This window comes from Artemia sp. Qi Xiang Cuo, chromosome 16 (assembly GCF_049724085.1).
Source record: "Artemia sp. Qi Xiang Cuo chromosome 16, ASM4972408v1, whole genome shotgun sequence".
In the NCBI taxonomy this organism is placed as follows: domain Eukaryota; kingdom Metazoa; phylum Arthropoda; class Branchiopoda; order Anostraca; family Artemiidae; genus Artemia; species Artemia sp. Qi Xiang Cuo.
In genome coordinates, this window is record NC_142809.1 from 10,727,395 (window position 1) to 10,748,069 (window position 20,675).

The 20,675-nt window shown below is 34.5% G+C and overlaps 1 protein-coding gene across 4 annotated transcripts in view; it reads right to left on the bottom strand.

The window, feature by feature from the left end:
- Positions 1–13,419: 13,419 nt before the first annotated feature.
- The window catches only part of LOC148942556 (uncharacterized), a 104,969-nt gene continuing 97,713 nt past the window's right edge, over positions 13,420–20,675 (bottom strand). For all 4 annotated transcript variants that reach the window (XM_089102629.1, XM_089102631.1, XM_089102627.1 and 1 more), the window contains one exon: positions 13,420–20,562. In XM_089102629.1, coding sequence (XP_088958755.1) covers positions 20,548–20,562 — 15 coding nt within the window. In that variant the 3' untranslated portion in view covers positions 13,420–20,547. The remainder of the gene's footprint in view (positions 20,563–20,675) is intronic.

Sequence of the window (20,675 nt, forward strand, 5' to 3'; positions counted from 1 at the left end):
ACAAAATGATTATAGGCTTTAAATTATCTATTTAAAATTTTGCACCCCTAAAATCTATATCTGTCGCTTAGTTAAAGCGTTTAGAAATATTTTTCTAGATCAATTTGGAATAAACACAAACACAAGACTCTCTATTTTACGTCTTTGCATCACTAAAAATAGCTTCTATATTTCCGGTAGCCTCCGAGGACGTGCCAGGTATATCAAACAGTTCGTGGTAACGAACTGTAAGTAAGGAGCGACCCGGCTCAATGGTAACCGAAACTCTAGAAAACGGGTTTTTGATGCCAATAGATATATCAAAAGAATCAGATTTCAATGCTGATTTCAAATATATAACTTTCATCAGGTTTAGAGCTACCTATCAAAAGTTACGCGCCTGAGAAAATTTGGCTGATTTTCAAAAAAAGGGGGAAAGACCCCTAAAAGTTATAGAACCTTAATGAAAATCACACCATCATATTCAGCGTATCAGAGAACCCTACTGTAGAGGTTTCAAGCTCCTATCTACAAAAATGTGGATTTTTGCATTTTTTGCCAGAAGAAAGATCACGGATGCGTGTTTATTTGTTTTTTTTTTTGTTTATTTTTCTTTAGTCTTTTCCCCAGGGGTGATCGTATCGACCCAGTGGTCGTAGAATATCGTGAGAGGACTCATTCGAACGGAAACTAAAAACTCTAGTGTCCTTTTAAAGTCACCAAAAGAATTGGAGGGCAACTAGACTCCCTCCCAGGCTTATTTTTTTCCGAAGTCCCCTGATCAAAATTTTTAGATAGCCATTTTGTTCAGTATAGTCGACAAATATAATAAATATGTCTTTTGGGATGACTTAATCCCCCGAAGTACCCAGAGGGAGGGCTAAAAGATATGAACTTTACCCAATGTTAACATATAGTATTGGTTATTCGGAAGTATACAGAAGTTTTCAGGAGGTTTTTTTTATGCTAGTGGGTGGGACGGGTGGGTCGGGGGTTATGTTGGAGGATCTGTTCATGAAGGAAGTTTTAATGGGGGAAGGGAAATCGCCATGAAGGGGGCGCCGGACTTGCCAGCATTATTTATTGGTTATTGGGAAGTATAAAACCAGTTTCAGGACGGAGTTTGTCTGGAGGGGGGGCGAGCGGAGGGAGTTACGCTGGAGAATATTTCCGTGGAGGATGTTTCTTTGGGGTAAGGGACATTTCTATGAAGGGGGCGCCGGATTTCCAAGCATTATTTAAAAAACGATCAGAAATTAAATAAAAAAAAACCAAGTTTTTTCAACTGAAATGTAAGAAGGAATATTAGAACTTAAAACGAACAGAAATTATAACGTATGTGAGGGGGTTCTCCTCCAAGTCAATACCTCGCTCTTTAAGCTACAGTTTTTTTTTAGTGCTTTCAAAAGAGCTATCTATTCTAATTAAACGGCCTTTGTGATTCAGGGGTTTGTGAATCAATTTTTTTTTTTACTTTTAACGTAAAGAGCTTGGTATTGACTAAGGGCAGAACCCCCTCATATACGTAATAACATATACGTAATAAAAAAAAAACAATAAAAAAACAAGCGATACGGCTCAATAGTAATCGAAACTTTTAAAAACGGAATTTTGATGTCAATAAATGTATCAAAAGAATGTGTTTATAATGCTGATTCTAAATATATAAATTTTATTAAGTTTAGTATTACTCATCAAAGGCAACAAGCCTGAGGAAATTTACTCGATTTTTTAAAGAGGGGGAAACATCCCCTACAAGTGGAAGAATTTTAATGAAAATCACAACGTCAGATTCAGCGTATCAGAAAACCCTATTACATAGGTTTCAAGCTCATATCTGCAAAAATCTGCAACTTTGAATTTTTGCCAGAAGAAAAATATACGAATATAGAAGTTAGTTACGTAAGTTAATTTGTAAAGACATTCATTTAGCAAAAGAAAAGTAAAATTTTTATGCAAATAAAAGCTGCATTAACTAAAAAACGATCAGAAATTAAATAAAAAAAACAAGTTTTTTAAACTGAAAGTAAGGAGCGACATTAAAACTTAAAACGAACAGAAATTATTCCGTACATGAAAGGGGCTGTCCCCTCCTCAACGCCTCGCTCTTTATTCCGTATATGAAAGGGGCTGTCCCCTCCTCAACGCCTCGCTCTTTACGCTAAAGTTTGACTGTCTCACAATTTTTTTTTTTAAACAATAAAAAACTTTAGCGTAAAGAGCGAGGCGTTGAGGAGGGACAGCCCCTTTCATATACGGAATAAAGAGCGAGGCGTTGAGGAGGGGACAGCCCCTTTCATGTACGGAATAATTTCTGTTCGTTTTAAGTTTTAATGTCGCTCCTTACTTTCAGTTTAAAAAACTTGTTTTTTTTATTTAATACTACCATGTATCTTTGAACAGTATCGTCTCAAAAACAGAATTTGGTTCACAAAAGGCCCATTCACGATCAAATTTTACTAATACCAAGATTTAGCTAGTGCTACTTTGAGCCAATACGTTTTTTCAGATGATTATTTGATTGGCTGTAAAATTATATAAAATTTTCTGATCGGATCAAATTAGCACTAGCGAAATCTGGGTGTTAGTAAAATATCATTGTGAATAATGATATTCGTGAATCATTGTGAATAATGATATTAGTGAATAGTGAAAATCCTGCATAAGTAGCAGGAGACTGTCTTAGCGAACCGCAGTCACAAATGTTTCTTCTGTTATACCATTCGGTGGAAAGAATTACCGTTTTTTCTTATAATGCAATTCACTCCTTACTTTGATTTAATGTGGAGTCAGTTCTTATCGAGTAATATTTCTCGAGTTTACATATTATCGTACTGTTAAAGGTTAAATTCGGCAAATACGTAGAAAGACCCTGTGGTCGGATTAGCTACCAAAGGTACCAACCCGCACTGAGTCCTGAAGAACGGCTTTGCAAGGCGCTGCACCTCCAATTGGAACAGTCTCTCAGGGGAATTGATCCCTGAAATCCCTTTTTGTGATGCCTGTAAAAGCACGTTCAACCAGTGACGGATCCGGTGGGGTCGGGGGGACTCTGGGCCCCCAAGATTTTTTCTGGCACCCTCATTCGTTGTTTTTTTCTCTTTTTCACTCTTTTTTTAAACAAATTTGTCAATTTGGTCAATTATTGACACCCTTGTCCCATTGGGCCCGCCCAAGATTTTTCTTATTGGTACCCTTGTCACCTCGGCCCCCTCCAGATTTTGCTCTAGATCCGCCCCTGAGCTCAACACAAATTTCTACGAGAAACAGTTGACTAGTGGCATATTAGACCCTGAGCTCTGTAGTCTGGAGCCAAGAAAAAGCCCTCCTTCCAGATTTATGTTATTTACCAGTCTCTATGTAAGTGCATTCATTGAAACATTTGCCGATAATGCGTTCTTTCAAAGATCAAAATTCCTATGGTGCTTTTGTGTTTACATTTCGATTGTATTTTCAAGTGTTGTATTTGTTCTTTGGTCATTTGAACTTTAGCGCACTTATCCATTTATCCTCACCAACGAAAGAGCTTCACTTCTGGAGAATGTTTCAAGGAAATATTCCTTCGAAATTGACCAGTCTTGTGTAGGCACACTTATATCTTTTCTATTACTTGTTCAAATCTGCATATATATATATATATATATATATATATATATATATATATATATATATATATATATATATATATATATATATATATATATATATATATATATTTCTTTTTTGTTGATTGTGTTTTTCTTTTTTGTGATTGTGATATTTCTTTTTGTTGTCCTTCTTTTTTGTTGATTGTGTTTGGCTGTAATATTTTTCTAAGTGATTTGATGGATGGGTAAAGTCAACACCGCGTTATATATACTTATCTCTCTGAACGAGCAATAAATGTGTATGTATTTATTTATAAATTTTTTCTCTAAAACGGCTCCATATTTTTTTGGGAAAGTTTGTATTCGGTTATTTTCTGATCTGAAAAAAAGGTCTAGATAGGTCGCGAGAATGAGAACATACGTTAAGAGCCTTAATTTAGGGAAAAAACCATATGAGGGACGTCATATTTATGAGCATATTGCAATAGCATAAATACTTCATTTTTACCTCGGGAGTGGTTGCATCGTTTTTAAGTATTTATGACGCATGCTAAATTACACAAGAAACATTGCTAAGTACAAAATAACAAGTGTAATTAGTCTATCTAAAGAAAAAGGCGTTTTAAGCAGTTTCATAATACCTAGAGGACAAAAAAATAAATTAACAATTGCTTAAAATGAACCCTCAAAGGTCTCAAAACCCTCACTGGACCCTCAAATGAGACAAGAGGAGGACCTAAGAAATGAGCTCAAATTGGACTCAATTTTAATTGGACTCAAATCCCCAAAAGACATGACTAAAACCTCAACAAGATTTCAAATTGGGCTCAAATCCTGTAAAGATATGACTAAAGCCTCAACAAGCTTTTCAATTGGACTCAAATCCCCTAAGGGGCATGACTAAAACCTCAACAAGATTTCGAATTGGGCTCAAATCCTGTAAAGATATGACTAAAGCCTCAACAAGCTTTCCAGTTGGACTCGAATCCCCTGAAGACATGACTAAAACCTCAACAAGATTTCAAATTGGGCTCAAATCCTATAAAGATATGACTAAAGCCTCAACAAGCCTCAAAAACCCTCCTGAGAAAAGAAAAATTGCTGCTCTAAACAAACGACGTGTTGTAACAACCGTTAAAACATATTGAATAAATGTCCTGCTCCATATTTCCTTCTCTAAGGGAAAAAGAGGAGCCAGAGGCCACAGATTTGCATTAACGATGGCTTGGCCTCCATATTTCCTTCTCTAAGGGAAAAAGAGGAGCCAGAGGCCACAGATTTGCATTAACGATGGCTTGGCCTCCATATTTCCTTCTCTAAGGGAAAAAGAGGAGCCAGAGGCCACAGATTTGCATTAACGATGGCTTGGCCTCCATATTTCCTTCTCTAAGGGAAAAAGAGGAGCCAGAAGCCACAGATTTGCATTAACGATGGCTTGGCCACAATATTTCTTTGATTTGAATCCATCAATTTATTCATATTTCAATAGCAATCAGTTTTAAAATCATCATTCATTTAAATTCGATCGCTTGACTTCTTCCGACAATAAACCGTAATAAACAATACTGATTGTAATTCACACATAGGTGAAAATGAACAATCTAGACTATCACACGTAACAAGACCAATCCGAGCAGATAAGGGAAAGGGAATTGAAAAAATGTCGGAGTAATGATAAACAAAAATGAAAAAAAACGAAATACATCGATAGAATATTTGCAAAAGCAAAAATAATAGGCAGCGCAATAGTAAAGAACGCCTAAGTATAGAACGATGTTGGCCCAATGTATTATTTTTTTTCCATACCAGGGCACTTTGAATCAAAGGAGTTATTGTAGAGACTTCGAAAAGGACTCATTCGATTGGAAATTGGAATGGCTAGTGCCCTTTATAATAGTCGAAAGTGATTGGAAGGCAACTAACACCCCTTCCACACAAACCATTTCACAAAAAACATGCAATCAATATTATGAGATAGCCATTTTGTTAAACGTAGTTGAAAGACCTAGAAATTATGTATTTGAGGAGGACACTCCCCCAACAGCTTTCAGGGCAAGGGTTGTAAGTTATGCCCTGGGGGCATATAAGGTTTTATGGAAAGCTTTGCTGTAGAAATTTCAAAAAAAGGCTCATTCGACTGCAAATTAAAAAGGCTAGTGCCTTTTTTAATAGTCGAAAGTGATTGGAGGGCAACTAACACCCCTGTCACGCCCACCTTTTCCCCAAACACATCCAATCAAAATTTTGAGATAGCCATTTTGTTTAACGTAGTTGAAAGTTCTGGAAATTAGGTCTTTGAGGACGACAACCCCCCTCACAGCCTTCAAGATATTTTCGATTGGAAATTGAAAGGGCTAGTGCCCTTTTTAATAGTAAAAAGTGATTGGAAGGCTTGACATTTTTATAGTAAAGATCGATGTGCGTGCAATGTCCTATTGTTTTTTTCTTTTTTTTTTTGTTTAGATCATGACCCTTCGTATCGAAGGATTTGTCTTAGGAACTTCGAAAAGGGCTCATTCGATTGGAAATTCAAAGGGCTAGTGCCCTTTTTAATAGTCGTAAGCGATTGGAGGCCAACTAACCCCTCTCTCACGCCCACCTTTTCCCCAAACACATCCGATCAAAATTTTGAGATAGCCATTTTGTTCAACGTAGTTGAAAATTCTGGAATTTAAGTCTTTGAGGATAACACCCCCCTAAATCCTAGGGGTAAGGGTTGTAAGTTATGCCCCTGGGGGCATATAAGGTTTTTATAGAAAGCGTTGTCCTAGAAACTTCAAAAAAGGCTCATTCGATTGGAAATTGAAATGGGTAGTGCCCTTTTAAATAGTCGAAAGTGAATGGAAGACAACTAACACCCCTTCCACGCCCACCATTTATTCAAACACATCCAATCAAAATTTTGAGATACCCTTTTCGTTCAAAGTAGTTAAAAGGTCCGGAAATTATATCTTTGAGGATAACACTCCCACCACAAGCTTCAGGGCAAGGGTGGTAAGTTATGCCCTGGGGGCATATAAGGTTTAATTGAAAGCTTTGTTGTAGAAACTTGAAAAAGGGCTAATTCGATTGGAAATTCAAAGGGCTAGTGTCCTTTTTAATAGTTGAAAATGATTGGAGGGCAATTAACCCCCTCTCACGCCCACCATTTCCCCAAAGACATACAACCAAAATTTTGAGATAGACATTTTTTTCACCACAGTCGAAAGTTCTGGAAGTTATGTCTTTGAGGATGACAACCCCCCCCCACACACAACCCTCAGGGCAAGAGTTGTCAGTTATGCCCTGGAGGCATATAAGGTTTAATTGAAAGCTTTGTTGTAGAAACTTGAAAAAGGGCTAATTCGATTGGAAATTCAAAGGACTAGTGTCCTTTTTAATAGTTGAAAATGATTGGAGGGCAACTAACCCCCTCTCACGCCCACCATTTCCCCAAAGACATACAACCAAAATTTTGAGATAGACATTTTTTTCAACGCAGTTGAAAGTTCTGGAACTTATGTCTTTGAGGATGACATCCCCTCCCCCACACACAACCCTCAGGGCAAGAGTTGTCAGTTATGCCCTGGAGGCATATAAGGTTTTTATAGAAAGTGATGTCGTAGTCACTTCAAAAGGGGCTCATTCAATCGGAAATTAAGAGGGCTAGTGCCCTTTTTAATAGTCAAAAACTATTAGAGGGTAACTCGCCTCCCTCTCATGCCAAATTTCTTACCAAAAATATCCGATCAAAGTTTTGAGACGGCCGTTTGGTTGAACGTCCTCTACAGTTCCTGAAAGTAGGTCTTTGAGGATGAGACTCCCCCCAGAGCCCTCAGGGCTAAGGTTGTAAGTTAGGCCCTGGCGGTATATAATGTTTTTATTAAAACTTTGTCGTTGAAACCTGGAAAAGCGCTCATTCGAATTGAATTTCAAAGGGCTAGTGCCCATTTTAATAGTCGAAAGTGATTAAAGGACAACTAACCAACCTCTCACGCCCAACTTTTCCCCAAACACATCCGATCAAAATTTTGAGATAGCCATTTTGTTCAACGTAGTTGAAAGTTCTGGAAATTAAGTCCTTGAGGATAACACCCCCCCCAACCCTAGGGGTAGAGGGGGACAGAACTGTTGAACGTAGTTGAAAGTTCTGGAAATTAGGTCTTTGAGGAGGACACTCCCCCCAGAGCCCTCAGGGCTGAGGTTGTAAGTTATGCCCTGGCGGTATATAATGGTTTTATTGAAAGCTTTGTCGTAGAAGCTTGAAAAAGGGCTCATTAGATTGGAAATTCAAAGGGCTAGTGCCCTTTTTAATAGTAGAAAGTGATTGGAGGACAACTAACCCCCCACCCCTCACGCCCACCTTTACCCCAAACGCATCCAATCAAAATTTTGAGATAGCAATTTTGTTCAACGCAGTTGAAAGCTCTGGAAATTAGGTCAAGAGGATCACAACCCCCCGCGCAGCCCTCAGGGCAAGGATTGTAATTTATGCCCAGGGGGCATATACGTTTTTTTATAGAAAACGCTGTCGTAGAAACTTTAAAAAGGCCTAATTCAATTTGAAATTGAAATGGCTAGTGCCCTATTTAATAGTGGAAAGTGATGGGCAGGCAACTAACAACCCTTCCAAGCCCACCATTTCCCCAAACACATCCAATTATAATTTTGAGATAGCCATTTTGTTCAACGTAGTTGAAAGCTCTAGAAATTAGGTCTTTGAGGATCATAACACCCCGCACAGCCCTCAGGGCAAGAATTGTATGTTATGCCCCGGGGGCATATAAGTTTTTTTTATAGAAAACGCTGTCGTAGAAACTTCAAAGAGGGTTCATTCAATTGGAAATTGAAATGGCTAGTGCCCTATTTAATAGTAGAAAGTGATGGGAAGGCAACCAACAACCCTTCCAAGCCCACCATTTCCCCAAACACATCCAATCAAAATTTTGAGATAGCCATTTTGTTCAACGCAGTTAAAAGTTCTGGAAATTATGTCTTTGAGCAGGACAATCCCCCCCCCCAGTCTCTAGGCAAGGGTTATAAGTTATGCCCTGGGGGCATTTAAGGTTTTTATAGAAAGCAATGTTGTAAAAACTTCAAAAAGGGCTCATTTGTTGGAACTTGAAAGGGCTAGTGCCCTTATTAATAGCCGAAAGTGATTGAAGGGCAACTAACCCCGTCTCACACCCACCATTTCCCTAAGCACATCCAATAAAAGTTTTGAGATAGTGATTTAAAACCCACTTAAAAATTATGAACTTTATTATTTGAAATATACCCCATTGCGCACTTAAATCCTAGGCATGCAGTTCAAAACTTGCAAGTCTTACTAATTTATTACAAACTTAATATCTTTATTTGGAAATAAAATTAATGAGTTCAAGTCCTGAATATTAAATCAAAACGTTTCATCCAGCCCAGTGGTTTAAACGGCAAAAAACTAGCGGTCATCTCAAAAAGGGTTTAAATCCTATTCTTTGTACGCCTAGAACATTTTCAGTTTAAATTTGGCCTACAAATTTGGTTTCTCTCCTAATCGTTGAATGCCTCGGCACTACAAGCTCTAATTCTAAACTTTTTAATACTGGCAACACTGGGTAACATTCCATGCTGTCACAGCAAACACGTCTATCACTTATTCCAGAAATGATTTACTTGGACAGCTGAGCCCTCTTTTAGGTTACCTTGCAGGGGGTAAGTTGTTAGAGGTAGCCTATATTTAATTCATAAAGGGTAGATAAGACCGGTGATGATTGGACCCAAAACAAGTTTCAGTAATGTAGCTTCAGTAGTCTATACGCCATAATCGTCGCTGAATTCTAGATTTGCTCATCGACATTTCCCAAATAAGGTGTTACATTCAAAAATTATGTCGACATAATCTACTTTAGATAAGCTTTGTCGAATTCTAGATTTTTTCGTCGGTATAACTGTCGACAGTTTACAAGTAAATATTCGACCTATTTGTTTTCGACAACGATATTCACATGGAGATAGAGAAGACATCGAACGCTGCACTTTTGACAAAACATGAATCCCACCACACGAATTTTCTGTTCCATCGACAGGTTACATGAAACAAACGTACGATATAGTTATATATAATTATTTATACGTGCGCTAATTTTTTGTAGCGTATTTTAATTTCTTTTTTTTTCCTTTTGTCTATGGTTATTTATTTGTTTAATAGTTAGGTTTATTCTGCAAGGGTTTTGTAACTTTTATGTGGAACAATTTGTAATTTAGTTGATTTCTAGTTTGTAACAAATTAAATTAGACTGAGCTGAATTGGTATACTGAAACCAAATTTTCTAGCTTCAAACAGGAATTCTTACTTTTATTAGATTCAAATTTTAACATCCTTACAGAAAAACGCCTGGAACTCTTATTTATGTTTTTCTTTACGTCATCACATATAGCCAGTGTTGTCTCCGAACCATACTGCGATTAAAATAGAGAAAAGAAAAATAAAAAATTCCAAAATAATAAAAAGAAATTGAGAATCAATGAATATATTAACTGAAAAAAAAAAAGTAAATTTCAGCCTTTGCACCGACTGCAAATTCTCGTCATTGTTGTTTTGTATTTTTGTATTCTTAATTATTTCGGTCCTTGTTGTTTCTTATTTATTTTTTTATTTAATTCATCACACATAGCCAGGGTTGTCTCCGAACCATACTGCGATTAAAACAGAGAAAAGAAAAATAAAATATTCCAAAATAATAAAAAGAAAATGAGAATCAATGAAAATATTAAGAGAAAAAAAAAAGTAAATTTCAGCCTTTGCACGGACTGCAAATTCTCCTCATTGTTGTTTTGTCTTTTTGTATTCTTAATTATTTCGTTCCTTGTTGTTTCTTATTTATTTTTTTCTTTACGTCATCACATATAGCCAGTGTAGTCTCCGAACCATACTGTGATTAAAACAGATAAAAGAAAAATAAAACATTCCAAAATAATAAAAAGAAAATTAGAATCAATAAATATATTAAGAGAAAAAAAAAGAAAGTAAATTTAAGCCTTTGCACGGACTGCACATTCTCCTCATTGGTGTTTTGTGTTTTTGTATTCTTAATTATTTCGTTCCTTGTTGTTTCTTTTTTATTTTTTTATTTACGTCATCACATATAGCCAGTGTTGTCTCCGAACCATACTGCTATTAAAACATAGAAAAGAAAAATAAAATATTCCAAAAAAATAAAATTAAATTTATAAAAAATGAATAGATAAAGAGAAAAAAAAAGTAAATTTAAGCCTTTGCACGGACTGCAAATTCTCCGCAGGGTTGTTGTTTATTTTTGTATTATTAATTGCTTCGTTCCTTGTTTTTTCTTATTTATTTTTTTCTTTACGTCATCATACATATACAGTGTTGTATCCGAACAATACTGAGATTAAAATAGAGAAAAGAAAAATAAAAAATTCCAAATTAATAAAAAGAAAATGAGAATCAATTAAAATAATAAATGAAAAAAAAAAGTAAATTTCAGCCTTTGCACGGACTGCAAATTCTCCTCATTGTTGTTTTGTCTTTTTGTATTCTTAATTATTTCGTTCCTTGTTGTTTCTTATTTATTTTTTCTTTACGTCATCACATATAGCCAGTGTTGTCTCCGAACCATACTGCGATTAAAACAGAGAAAAGAAAAATAAAATATTCAAAATAATAAAAATAAATTGAGAATAAATGAAAATATTAAGAGAAAAAAAAAGTAAATTTCAGCCTTTGCACGGACTGCAAATTCTCCTCAGTGTTGTTTTGTCTTTTTGTATTCTTAATTATTTCGTTCCTTGTTTTTTCTTATTTATTTTTTTATTTAAGTCATCATATATAGCCAGTGTAGTCTCCGAACCATACTGCGATTAAAACAGAAAAAATAAAAATAAAAAATTCCAAAATAATAAAAAAAAAATGAGAATCAATGAAAATATTAAGAGAAAAAAAAAGAAAGTAAATTTCAGCCTTTGCACGGACTGCAACTTATCCTCATTGTTGGTTTGTCTTTTTGTATTCTTAATTATTTCGTTCCTTGTTGTTTCTTATTTATTTTTTTCTTTACGTCATCACATATAGCCAGTGTTGTCTCCGAACCATACTGCGATTAAAAGAGAGAAAAGAAAAATAAAACATTCCAAAATAATAAAAAGAAATTTATAATCAATGAAAATATTAAGACAAAAAAAAAAAAAGTAAATTTCAGCCTTTGCACGGACTGCAAATTCTCCTCATTGTTGTTTTGTATTTTTGTATTATTAATTATTTCGTTACTTGTTTTTTCTTATTTATTTTTTTCTTTACGTCATCACATATAGCCAGTGTTGTCTCCGAACCAGCTGAGCTGCAGATTAATAAGAGAGAAAAAGAAAACAGCGTAAACACATTCTAGCAACAATCGTCAAATAAATCACAGAATATATGGAGAGATACATTCATGATAAAGATATTAACGAAAAAAGAAAAAAAAAAAGAAGTTAATTTCAACCTTCGAACTGACTTCAAATTCTCCTCGTTGTTGTTTTGTCTTTTTGTATTCTTAATTGTTTCGTTCCTTGTTGTTTCTTATTTATTTTTTTCTTTAATTCATAACATATATAAGGGGTAGACTCATAACCATAATGAGATCAAAATATAGAAAAGAAAAATAAAAAAGTCCAAAATAATAAAGAGAAAATTAGAAACTATGAATATAATAAGAGAAAAAAAAAGAAGTAAGTTTCATCCTTTGCACGGACTGCAAATTCTCCTCATTGTTGTTTTGTCTTTTTGTATTCTTAATTATTTCGTTCCTTGTTGTTTCTTATTTATTTTTTTCTTTACGTCATCACATATAGCCAGTGTTGTCTCCGAACCATACTGTGATTAAAAGAGAGAAAAGAAAAATAAAACATTCCAAAATAATAAAAAAAAATTGAGAATCAATAAAAATATTAAGAGAAAAAAAAAGAAAGTAAATTTCAGCCTTTGCACGGACTGCAAATTCTCCTCATTGTTGTTTTGTCTTTTTGTATTCTTAATTATTTCGTTCCTTGTTTTTTCTTATTTATTTTTTTCTTTGAGTCATCACACATAGCCAGTGTTGTCTCCGAACCATACTGAGATTAAAAGAGATAAAATAAAAATAAAACATTCCAAAATAATAAAAAGAAAATTAGAATCAATTAATAAATTAATTGAAAACAAAAAAAAAAGTAAATTTATGCCTTTGAACGGACTGCATATACTCCTCATTGTTGTTTTTTCTTTTTGTATTCTTAATTGTTTCGTTCCTTGTTTTTTCTTTTTTATTTTTTTCTTTGCGTAATCACACATAGCCAGTGTTGTCTCCGAACCATACTGCGATTAAAAGAGAGAAAATACAAATAAAATATTCCAAAATAATAAAAAGAAATTGAGAATCAATTAAAATATAAAGATAAAAAAAAAGTAAATTTCAGCCTTTGCACGGACTGCAAATTCTCCTCATTGTTGTTTTGTCTTTTTGTATTCTTAATTATTTCGTTCCTTGTTTTTTCTTATTTATTTTTTTCTTTACGTCATCACATATAGACAGTGTTGTCTCCGAACCATACTGCGATTAAAAGAGAGAAAAGAAAAATAAAACATTCCAAAATAATAAAAAGAAATTGAGAATAGAGAAAAAAACCCCACAAAACTAGTCGGTAAAAGTTGTTAGTTCAAAGGTTTAGGCTGTAACCCTATTTTTTTTTAGAATGTCACAAATCGACCGTCGGCGAGATCAGAACCATTTTAGTTTCTCAGATAAAAAATTAACTCCAAGGGAGTCAAATCACACCTGCGCCTTTTCAATAAACAAAATCTAGTGAAAAATCCTAATATTATGTACTTTTCCACTTAAAAAATTCAACACAAAAAAACATGCAATGATTTTATTGAGAAAGAAATAACACAGCCTATTTGACTAACTTTAAACTCTGAACAGAGGCACAGAGTTGGCCACGGCAGGGCTGCCACTATGGGATTTTCCCACCGAACTTCAAATTTCAGCTAGGAGCTTGAAAATTTAGGAGAAGTATATGAAGTATATACGTTATTATTTTTTAATATCTTGGGACGTGTTTTTCTCAAATTTCGGGATTATCTGTAAGTCTCAGAATATTATTAAATTCCCCGCGACAGCCCTGAGCCACAGCATAATAGGAAACAAAAAATAGAACAGCGTGTACCATTCTTAGCAACAATCGTCAAATAAATCACAGAATATAAGGACGTAGATACACTTTCCTGATAAGGGTATAACGCCAAAAAGTGGGATGTTCTTACAAATTGTAAAGCGACATTAGAGCTGATATCTTAGGGCACAGGAAAAAGAGAACGGGTAACTTTTATGAGTGGAAACTTGTAATAATGTTGGCAAAAATTGACAAACACCATCTAGCGTTCGCCATTTTTAGGATACTTTCACCATAATAATAAAACAAAATTATTCTAATAAGAAAAAAATAGTGTAGAAATAAGCATCTAATTCTATTCATATTCAAAAACCGCGTTTTCCTGAAATTTCTTAGCTTCGTTTAAGAAATATGAAGTTTTTAGAGTATCATATTTCCGTCTCGCTAAGCCGTCCTAGCCGAGTGGTTGGCACGCTAGACCTGAAATCCTTTGTTCGTATGGTTTCGACTCGGACTCAGACCAGGACTCGAGTCCTGGTGTCGCTGGTTATTTGGTTTGGGACGGGGGTCAGTGGCGCGACTGTAAGCTCAGCAAGAGACGACCCAGTTCCAAAAGGTTCCTAATTATTTCGTTCCTTGTTGTTTATTATTTAATTTTTTATTTACGTCATCATATATAGCCAGTGTTGTCTCCGAACCATACTGCGATTAAAAGAGAGAAAAGAAAAATAAAACATTCCAAAATAATAAAAAGAAAATGAGAATAGAGAAAAAAACCCCACAAAACTAGTCGGTAAAAGTTGTTAGTTATAAGGTTTAGGCTGTAACCCTATTTTTTTTTAGAATGTCACAAATCGACCGTCGGCGAGATCAGAACCATTTTAGTTTCTCAGATAAAAAATTAACTCCAAGGGAGTCAAATCACACCTGCGCCTTTTCAATAAACAAAATCTAGTGAAAAATCCTAATATTATGTACTTTTCCACTTAAAAAATTCAACACAAAAAAACATGCAATGATTTTATTGAGAAAGAAATAACACAGCCTATTTGACTAACTTTAAACTCTGAACAGAGGCACAGAGTTGGCCACGGCAGGGCTGCCACTATGGGATTTTCCCACCGAACTTCAAATTTCAGTTAGGAGCTTGAAAATTTAGGAGAAGTATATGAAGTATATACGTTATTATTTTTTAATATCTTGGGACGTGTTTTTCTCAAATTTCGGGATTATCTGTAAGTCTCAGAATATTATTAAATTCCCCGCGACAGCCCTGAGCCACAGCATAATAGGAAACAAAAAATAGAACAGCGTGTACCATTCTTAGCAACAATCGTCAAATAAATCACAGAATATAAGGACGTAGATACACTTTCCTGATAAGGGTATAACGCCAAAAAGTGGGATGTTCTTACAAATTGTAAAGCGACATTAGAGCTGATATCTTAGGGCACAGGAAAAAGAGAACGGGTAACTTTTATGAGTGGAAACTTGTAATAATGTTGGCAAAAATTGACAAACACCATCTAGCGTTCGCCATTTTTAGGATACTTTCACCATAATAATAAAACAAAATTATTCTAATAAGAAAAAATCAGTGTAGAAATAAGCATCTAATTCTATTCATATTCAAAAACCGCGTTTTCCTGAAATTTCTTAGCTTCGTTTAAGAAATATGAAGTTTTTAGAGTATCATATTTCCGTCTCGCTAAGCCGTCCTAGCCGAGTGGTTGGCACGCTAGACCTGAAATCCTTTGTTCGTATGGTTTCGACTCGGACTCAGACCAGGACTCGAGTCCTGGTGTCGCTGGTTATTTGGTTTGGGACGGGGGTCAGTGGCGCGACTGTAAGCTCAGCAAGAGACGACCCAGTTCCAAAAGGGTACCTGGAGAAATCTGTGGAAGGCAAACAGGAAGGGTATGAGAAAGCACAGGATGGCTGGCCCCCAACCCCCACTCCACTTCCTGGCTAAAGGGCCATGAAACAGATACCAGCACCGCTGGTAGGGACTATACAGTCCAGTGCCGTATTCTTTACCCTTTTTTTCATTTCCGTTATTGTTACCACGATGAACTGTGCAAATAAATAATTCATTAAATCTGACAGATCTTTCCTCCATAAAAATTCAAACATCAAAAATCTACTGATTCCCATACAAAGATAGCAACAACTTTTTAAGCTGTTTGATGCCTTGATTCCTTTTTTTTTTAATTTGATACCTTTTTTTATTTAATGCCCACAAGAAATCTTTTTCATTCAAAATTGAAATCCCGAATTTTTCCTTATTTCTTAAGACCTATATGGTTGTACAAGTTTTCACGAAACCAATCCAAAAACCCATATTTATTTTCCACTGTCCTTGGGACTTTAACACAAGTAAAACTGCCTTTATGTATAAATAAAGCACATTAATTATTCATTAAGAAAATACTATTCAATCAATTGGTTAATCTATCACTATTTAAATACTGGTTAGGTAACTACGTAAATAACCATTACTAACACTGTAATGGTCTACTGATACACAACAAAAAATAAGAGCATCGAAAACCGTTCCTTACGAAAGGAAAAGAATCAGGGGCGTCAATTTAGGAAAATGTAAAACAGGTGGGGACTTTTTTTTTTTTTTTTTTTTTAATAAGAATATTAATGAAAGGTGATTTCAATGACAATACGAAAAAAGATGGAATTTTCAAAATCTAGAAGGGAGGGATAAAAAAGACCTAAGGAGGGGGAGCAATTACAATAAAAGAGGAGCAGAGCGATTTTACCTAAAAAATAAATCAATACACAACCAAAAAATCAAAATTCCACTAGGAGTCGAATCACGCTCCTTCAAAAAAGCGTTTTTGACGGTGTCTAGAACTGTGTTTGATAAAGAGAATTTGACAAAGCCTAGAAGACAGAAGAAAACCTTTTTGGGGTCAGATAAAGCCCAGTCCAAAACTAGGAACAAGGATATATCTGATCGTGAATTTCAATCCGCTTAACATAAGGATGAATCAACTCATTTTTTAATCTGTTAAACACTTTAATCTGTTTATAAGCAAAAGTTAGAATTAAAATCTCGGAAACTTTCTTGCAGGCATCCAAATTCACTTTTTTTGTATCTTCTTCCTATGTTTTCCAACTTATCTTATCCTGTATTTTTTACTTGTGGACACATTTATAGAGAGAAATAGCATAAAAAATAAAGTAAATGGTTCGACGTTCGGTTACAATACAAAAAAGAAAAAAGGTAAAATAATCTAATCTCTCAAAAAATACTCTTAACAATTATCCGTTCGGGCCTCTTAGAAGCAACAAACCTCCAATGCAAATACCAACATTGCTACCACAACCAAATTACAATTATTAGTATATACATCTCTTACAGCGTAGAGCAGTAAGCCGGAAGGGCTTAAGCACAAGCGTAAGCAGAAGACAGAGGCGCTATAGGCCCTTGTCAGGTTCTAAATGAAATTGTCACTTATCCCATTTTATCCCAATTAAATGATCTCCATATCTTAAGTCTAAGTCATATTTTACAAAATAGAGCACCATCGAATTTCATTGGATATCAGGACATTATTTTCTATAAACAACGGTGGAAATATTTGTTTTAATAGTTACATTTTATTCCCAGATTTCAGAGGCTTTAGGCCACGAGTTCCCAATCTTTTGGTTCTAAAATTTTTTTTTAGATAAAAAAAAATATTTTTTTTGCTTATTTTCACTTAGTTGCAGCACAGCAATGTTGAAAAAAAGTTTAAATTGGACGGCTCAAGTCGTTCCACTCCTATACCATGGAATATCAATATCACAGAGAAAAAGTATGTAACAGAGGTCCAACCACTTGTTCTAAAATCCTGCAATTTTAAAGAAAGATTTCGGGTATTAGGCGTGCCTTGAAGCTATTCGTGATGATGGTAATGCATCTTTGAAAACATTATTACCCTGTTTATTCAACGATCAATCTATTTAAACGATAAATTCGCGTTTATTAACAATATATTGTTAGGACATTTCCCGGTTTAAATTATCGACTAACAAATGATTTTCCATTCTGATAATTTTAATTTGGTTTTTGCCAGTCTTTTAATTTTCGTGTTTTTGTATGATTTTTTTGTTATGTTTTGAATCTTTGAATCCGAAGTTCGAATTCGGTCCTTCAGGGCTCATGAAAGCAAATTTTCCTAAGAAGCACCTTATATTTATTAACCGATCATAGGATTAAAACCGATAAATTATCGCAAAAAATTTATTATTATTCCAGAAGTTATATTTAATTCTTTTGAAGCTTGCTTTAAGCATTTAACATTCATGAAAACACTTTTACAAGAAATTGAAGGCAGAGGACTAGAAACACCAAATTTATGCCAAAAAAATTGCAATTCGCAAAAACGTCCGATTCGTAAAAACGTAACAAAAGTGAATATAAACACATTATTTATGCGTTTTTTTTGTATCCCCCCTAAAAGATTCTTTTTCCCAACCGATTTTGGCCCATGGCCCATCAAAGCCTTTTAAAGTCATGATACCCCTGATTTTCAAAATGTATTGATTTTGTAATTTTATTAAACCAATGTAATTAATTAAACCAAATTAATTTGGTTTAGAACAGTGCTTCCCAACCGATTTTGGCCCATGCCCCATCAAAGCCTTTTAAAGTCCTGATACCCCTGATTTTCAAAATGTAACGAAAATGTAACGAGTCGGACATCTGTATTATGCACCTTTTGTCTGTGATTATTAGTAAGACAATAATTGCAGCCAAGTAAAATAGGGCTAAACATTATTTTTATTTAGGACGAACTATAATCAACTGAATTAGGCCTTCGTATCCGGAATACAGGGGAAAACGTTTTCAACGCTGCTCAGAGAAAAACGAAAACCTTAAGTTATCCAAAATAGTCCTTGAAGTATGAGAAGGGGGAGGTTACCACTTGGAGAAAGAAGGAAGAATATGGGCCAGGTCGGGAAGCGAAATAGTTCTTATTAATGCCCAATGTATGGAGGTAATGGGGAAAACCTATCGCATTTGTCGGGGAAAGTTAAGAATGGGCTGATTTAAGGAAAAACTTTTTAGGGAAATTTTTATTTAAATAGGAATTTAGAGGAAATCTTAAAGCTAGGGAAATTTCTGAGACTAGGACAGAACCATCGAAATCTTTTCTGTAGGTTTATAATGATTGCATTTACTTGTAAAAAAAGAATAATATAAGATTGATATCAATATAATATTAATATAAAATTACAGTTAAATTACAAAACATAATTAAGGTTACGATCGCTGATTTTAAGTATCGCTTCTCCCTTCAAATACGCTAACTGTATTCGAATCTGTTAAAATTAGAACTCAGTTTTTATCGATTTTTTTAGATGCAATGAAAAAACTAGCGTTTGGAAGCAGAGAATCTGAACATGCTCTTGAAATTTGACCCCCCCCTCCGGAAAAATATTTATATCTTTTGAAAAACCTCCCCTAGAGTCAAAACACTGAATTTAGCAGGGTAATGCTGAATTTCAAGGCACTAGGGTAAAACATTGCAGGGTGTGAAGATTAGAGGTAAAGGAATCAAGGTAATATAGTATCTACTGACAGGTAAAATCACGGTTTTGAATTCGGGAAAACTAGGGAATATTAGAAGCAGTTGAAGGTAGTACCAGTGAAAAGCTAACATATCAAAAAAAGGTAATATTATCTTATATTAAAAAAACTAAATAGTAATATTCTCAAATTCATCATCACAAAGAATATCCACATTCAATCCTGAACTTGTTTTTAATTCATGGGTAACAACATTTGAAATACTAAACATATACTTTTTTGACATATACAAGGTACGGTAGAAAAGTAATGAGACCGGTTATACAGCAAGTGATCTGGCAACCCTGCGCTGTTGTCCTTGAGACAGCACATGTATCAAAACCCTTTCATTGCTCAGTTTGAGTTTGCACTCCGTTAACTACACAATTTTTGAGAATGTAATTAGTGAAATAGTGTTTTCATTGTGCATAACAAAATATCTCAGTAGAAACCGAAACTCTAAAAATAAGAATTTTGATATCAAAAGATTACATCGAAAAAATTGGCTTTTAGCACTGATTCCAAATATGCAAGATTCATTAAGTATTACCCATCAAAACCGACACCCCCGAGAAAATTTACCTGATTTTTCAAAAAGGGGGGAAATACCCCAAAAAGTCAAGGAGTCTTAACGAAATTATACCATAAGATCCAGTGTATCAGAGAATCCTACTATAGAGGTTTCAAGGTCTCATATTCAAAAATATGGAATTTTACATTTTTGCCAGAAGAAAGACCATGGATGCGTGTTTATTTTTTTCATTTACTTTTTTTGGTTTGTCCCAGGGGTGATTGTACCGAAACAATGGTCTTAGACCATTGACCATATCGAGAGAGGGCTCATTCTAATGGAAATTAAAACTCTAGTGCCTTTTTTAAGTGACCAACATAATTGGCCATCATTTTGGGACTTTAGAAACCATCCAAAAGGGTTTAACAGATGTGCTGAAGACCAAAACGGTTGAAGACTTCCAGATTGCTATGAACAGTGGAAACAATGTCTCCACCGCCTAAGGGGACTACTTTCAAGGGGATAACATAGGTGTTAGAATTAAATAAAACTTTGTAAGAGAAAAATCAGTGTCATTACTTTTCTATCGCACCTCGTATCTTGTTCTGACCGTGTTAGTCCATAGCTTTAAATCGTAAAAAAACACACAAAAAGAAAAAGCTAACCAAGAAATATACGAAGCTAATAAATAGAGAAGAAAAATAAGAAGTTAGTAAAGAATAAAGAAGAAACAAGCAATATGAAACGTTGGCTAATATCACTTCACACACGAACATGAATTCTGTAGATCTTTACAAGACGGTGCACTAAAAAGAGAAAAGAATATAAATACTTATAATAATAATACTGAGTATAATATAATATATTAGTATTGCAATGTAATTATATAATGTAACTTAATTATATAATTACATTTAAT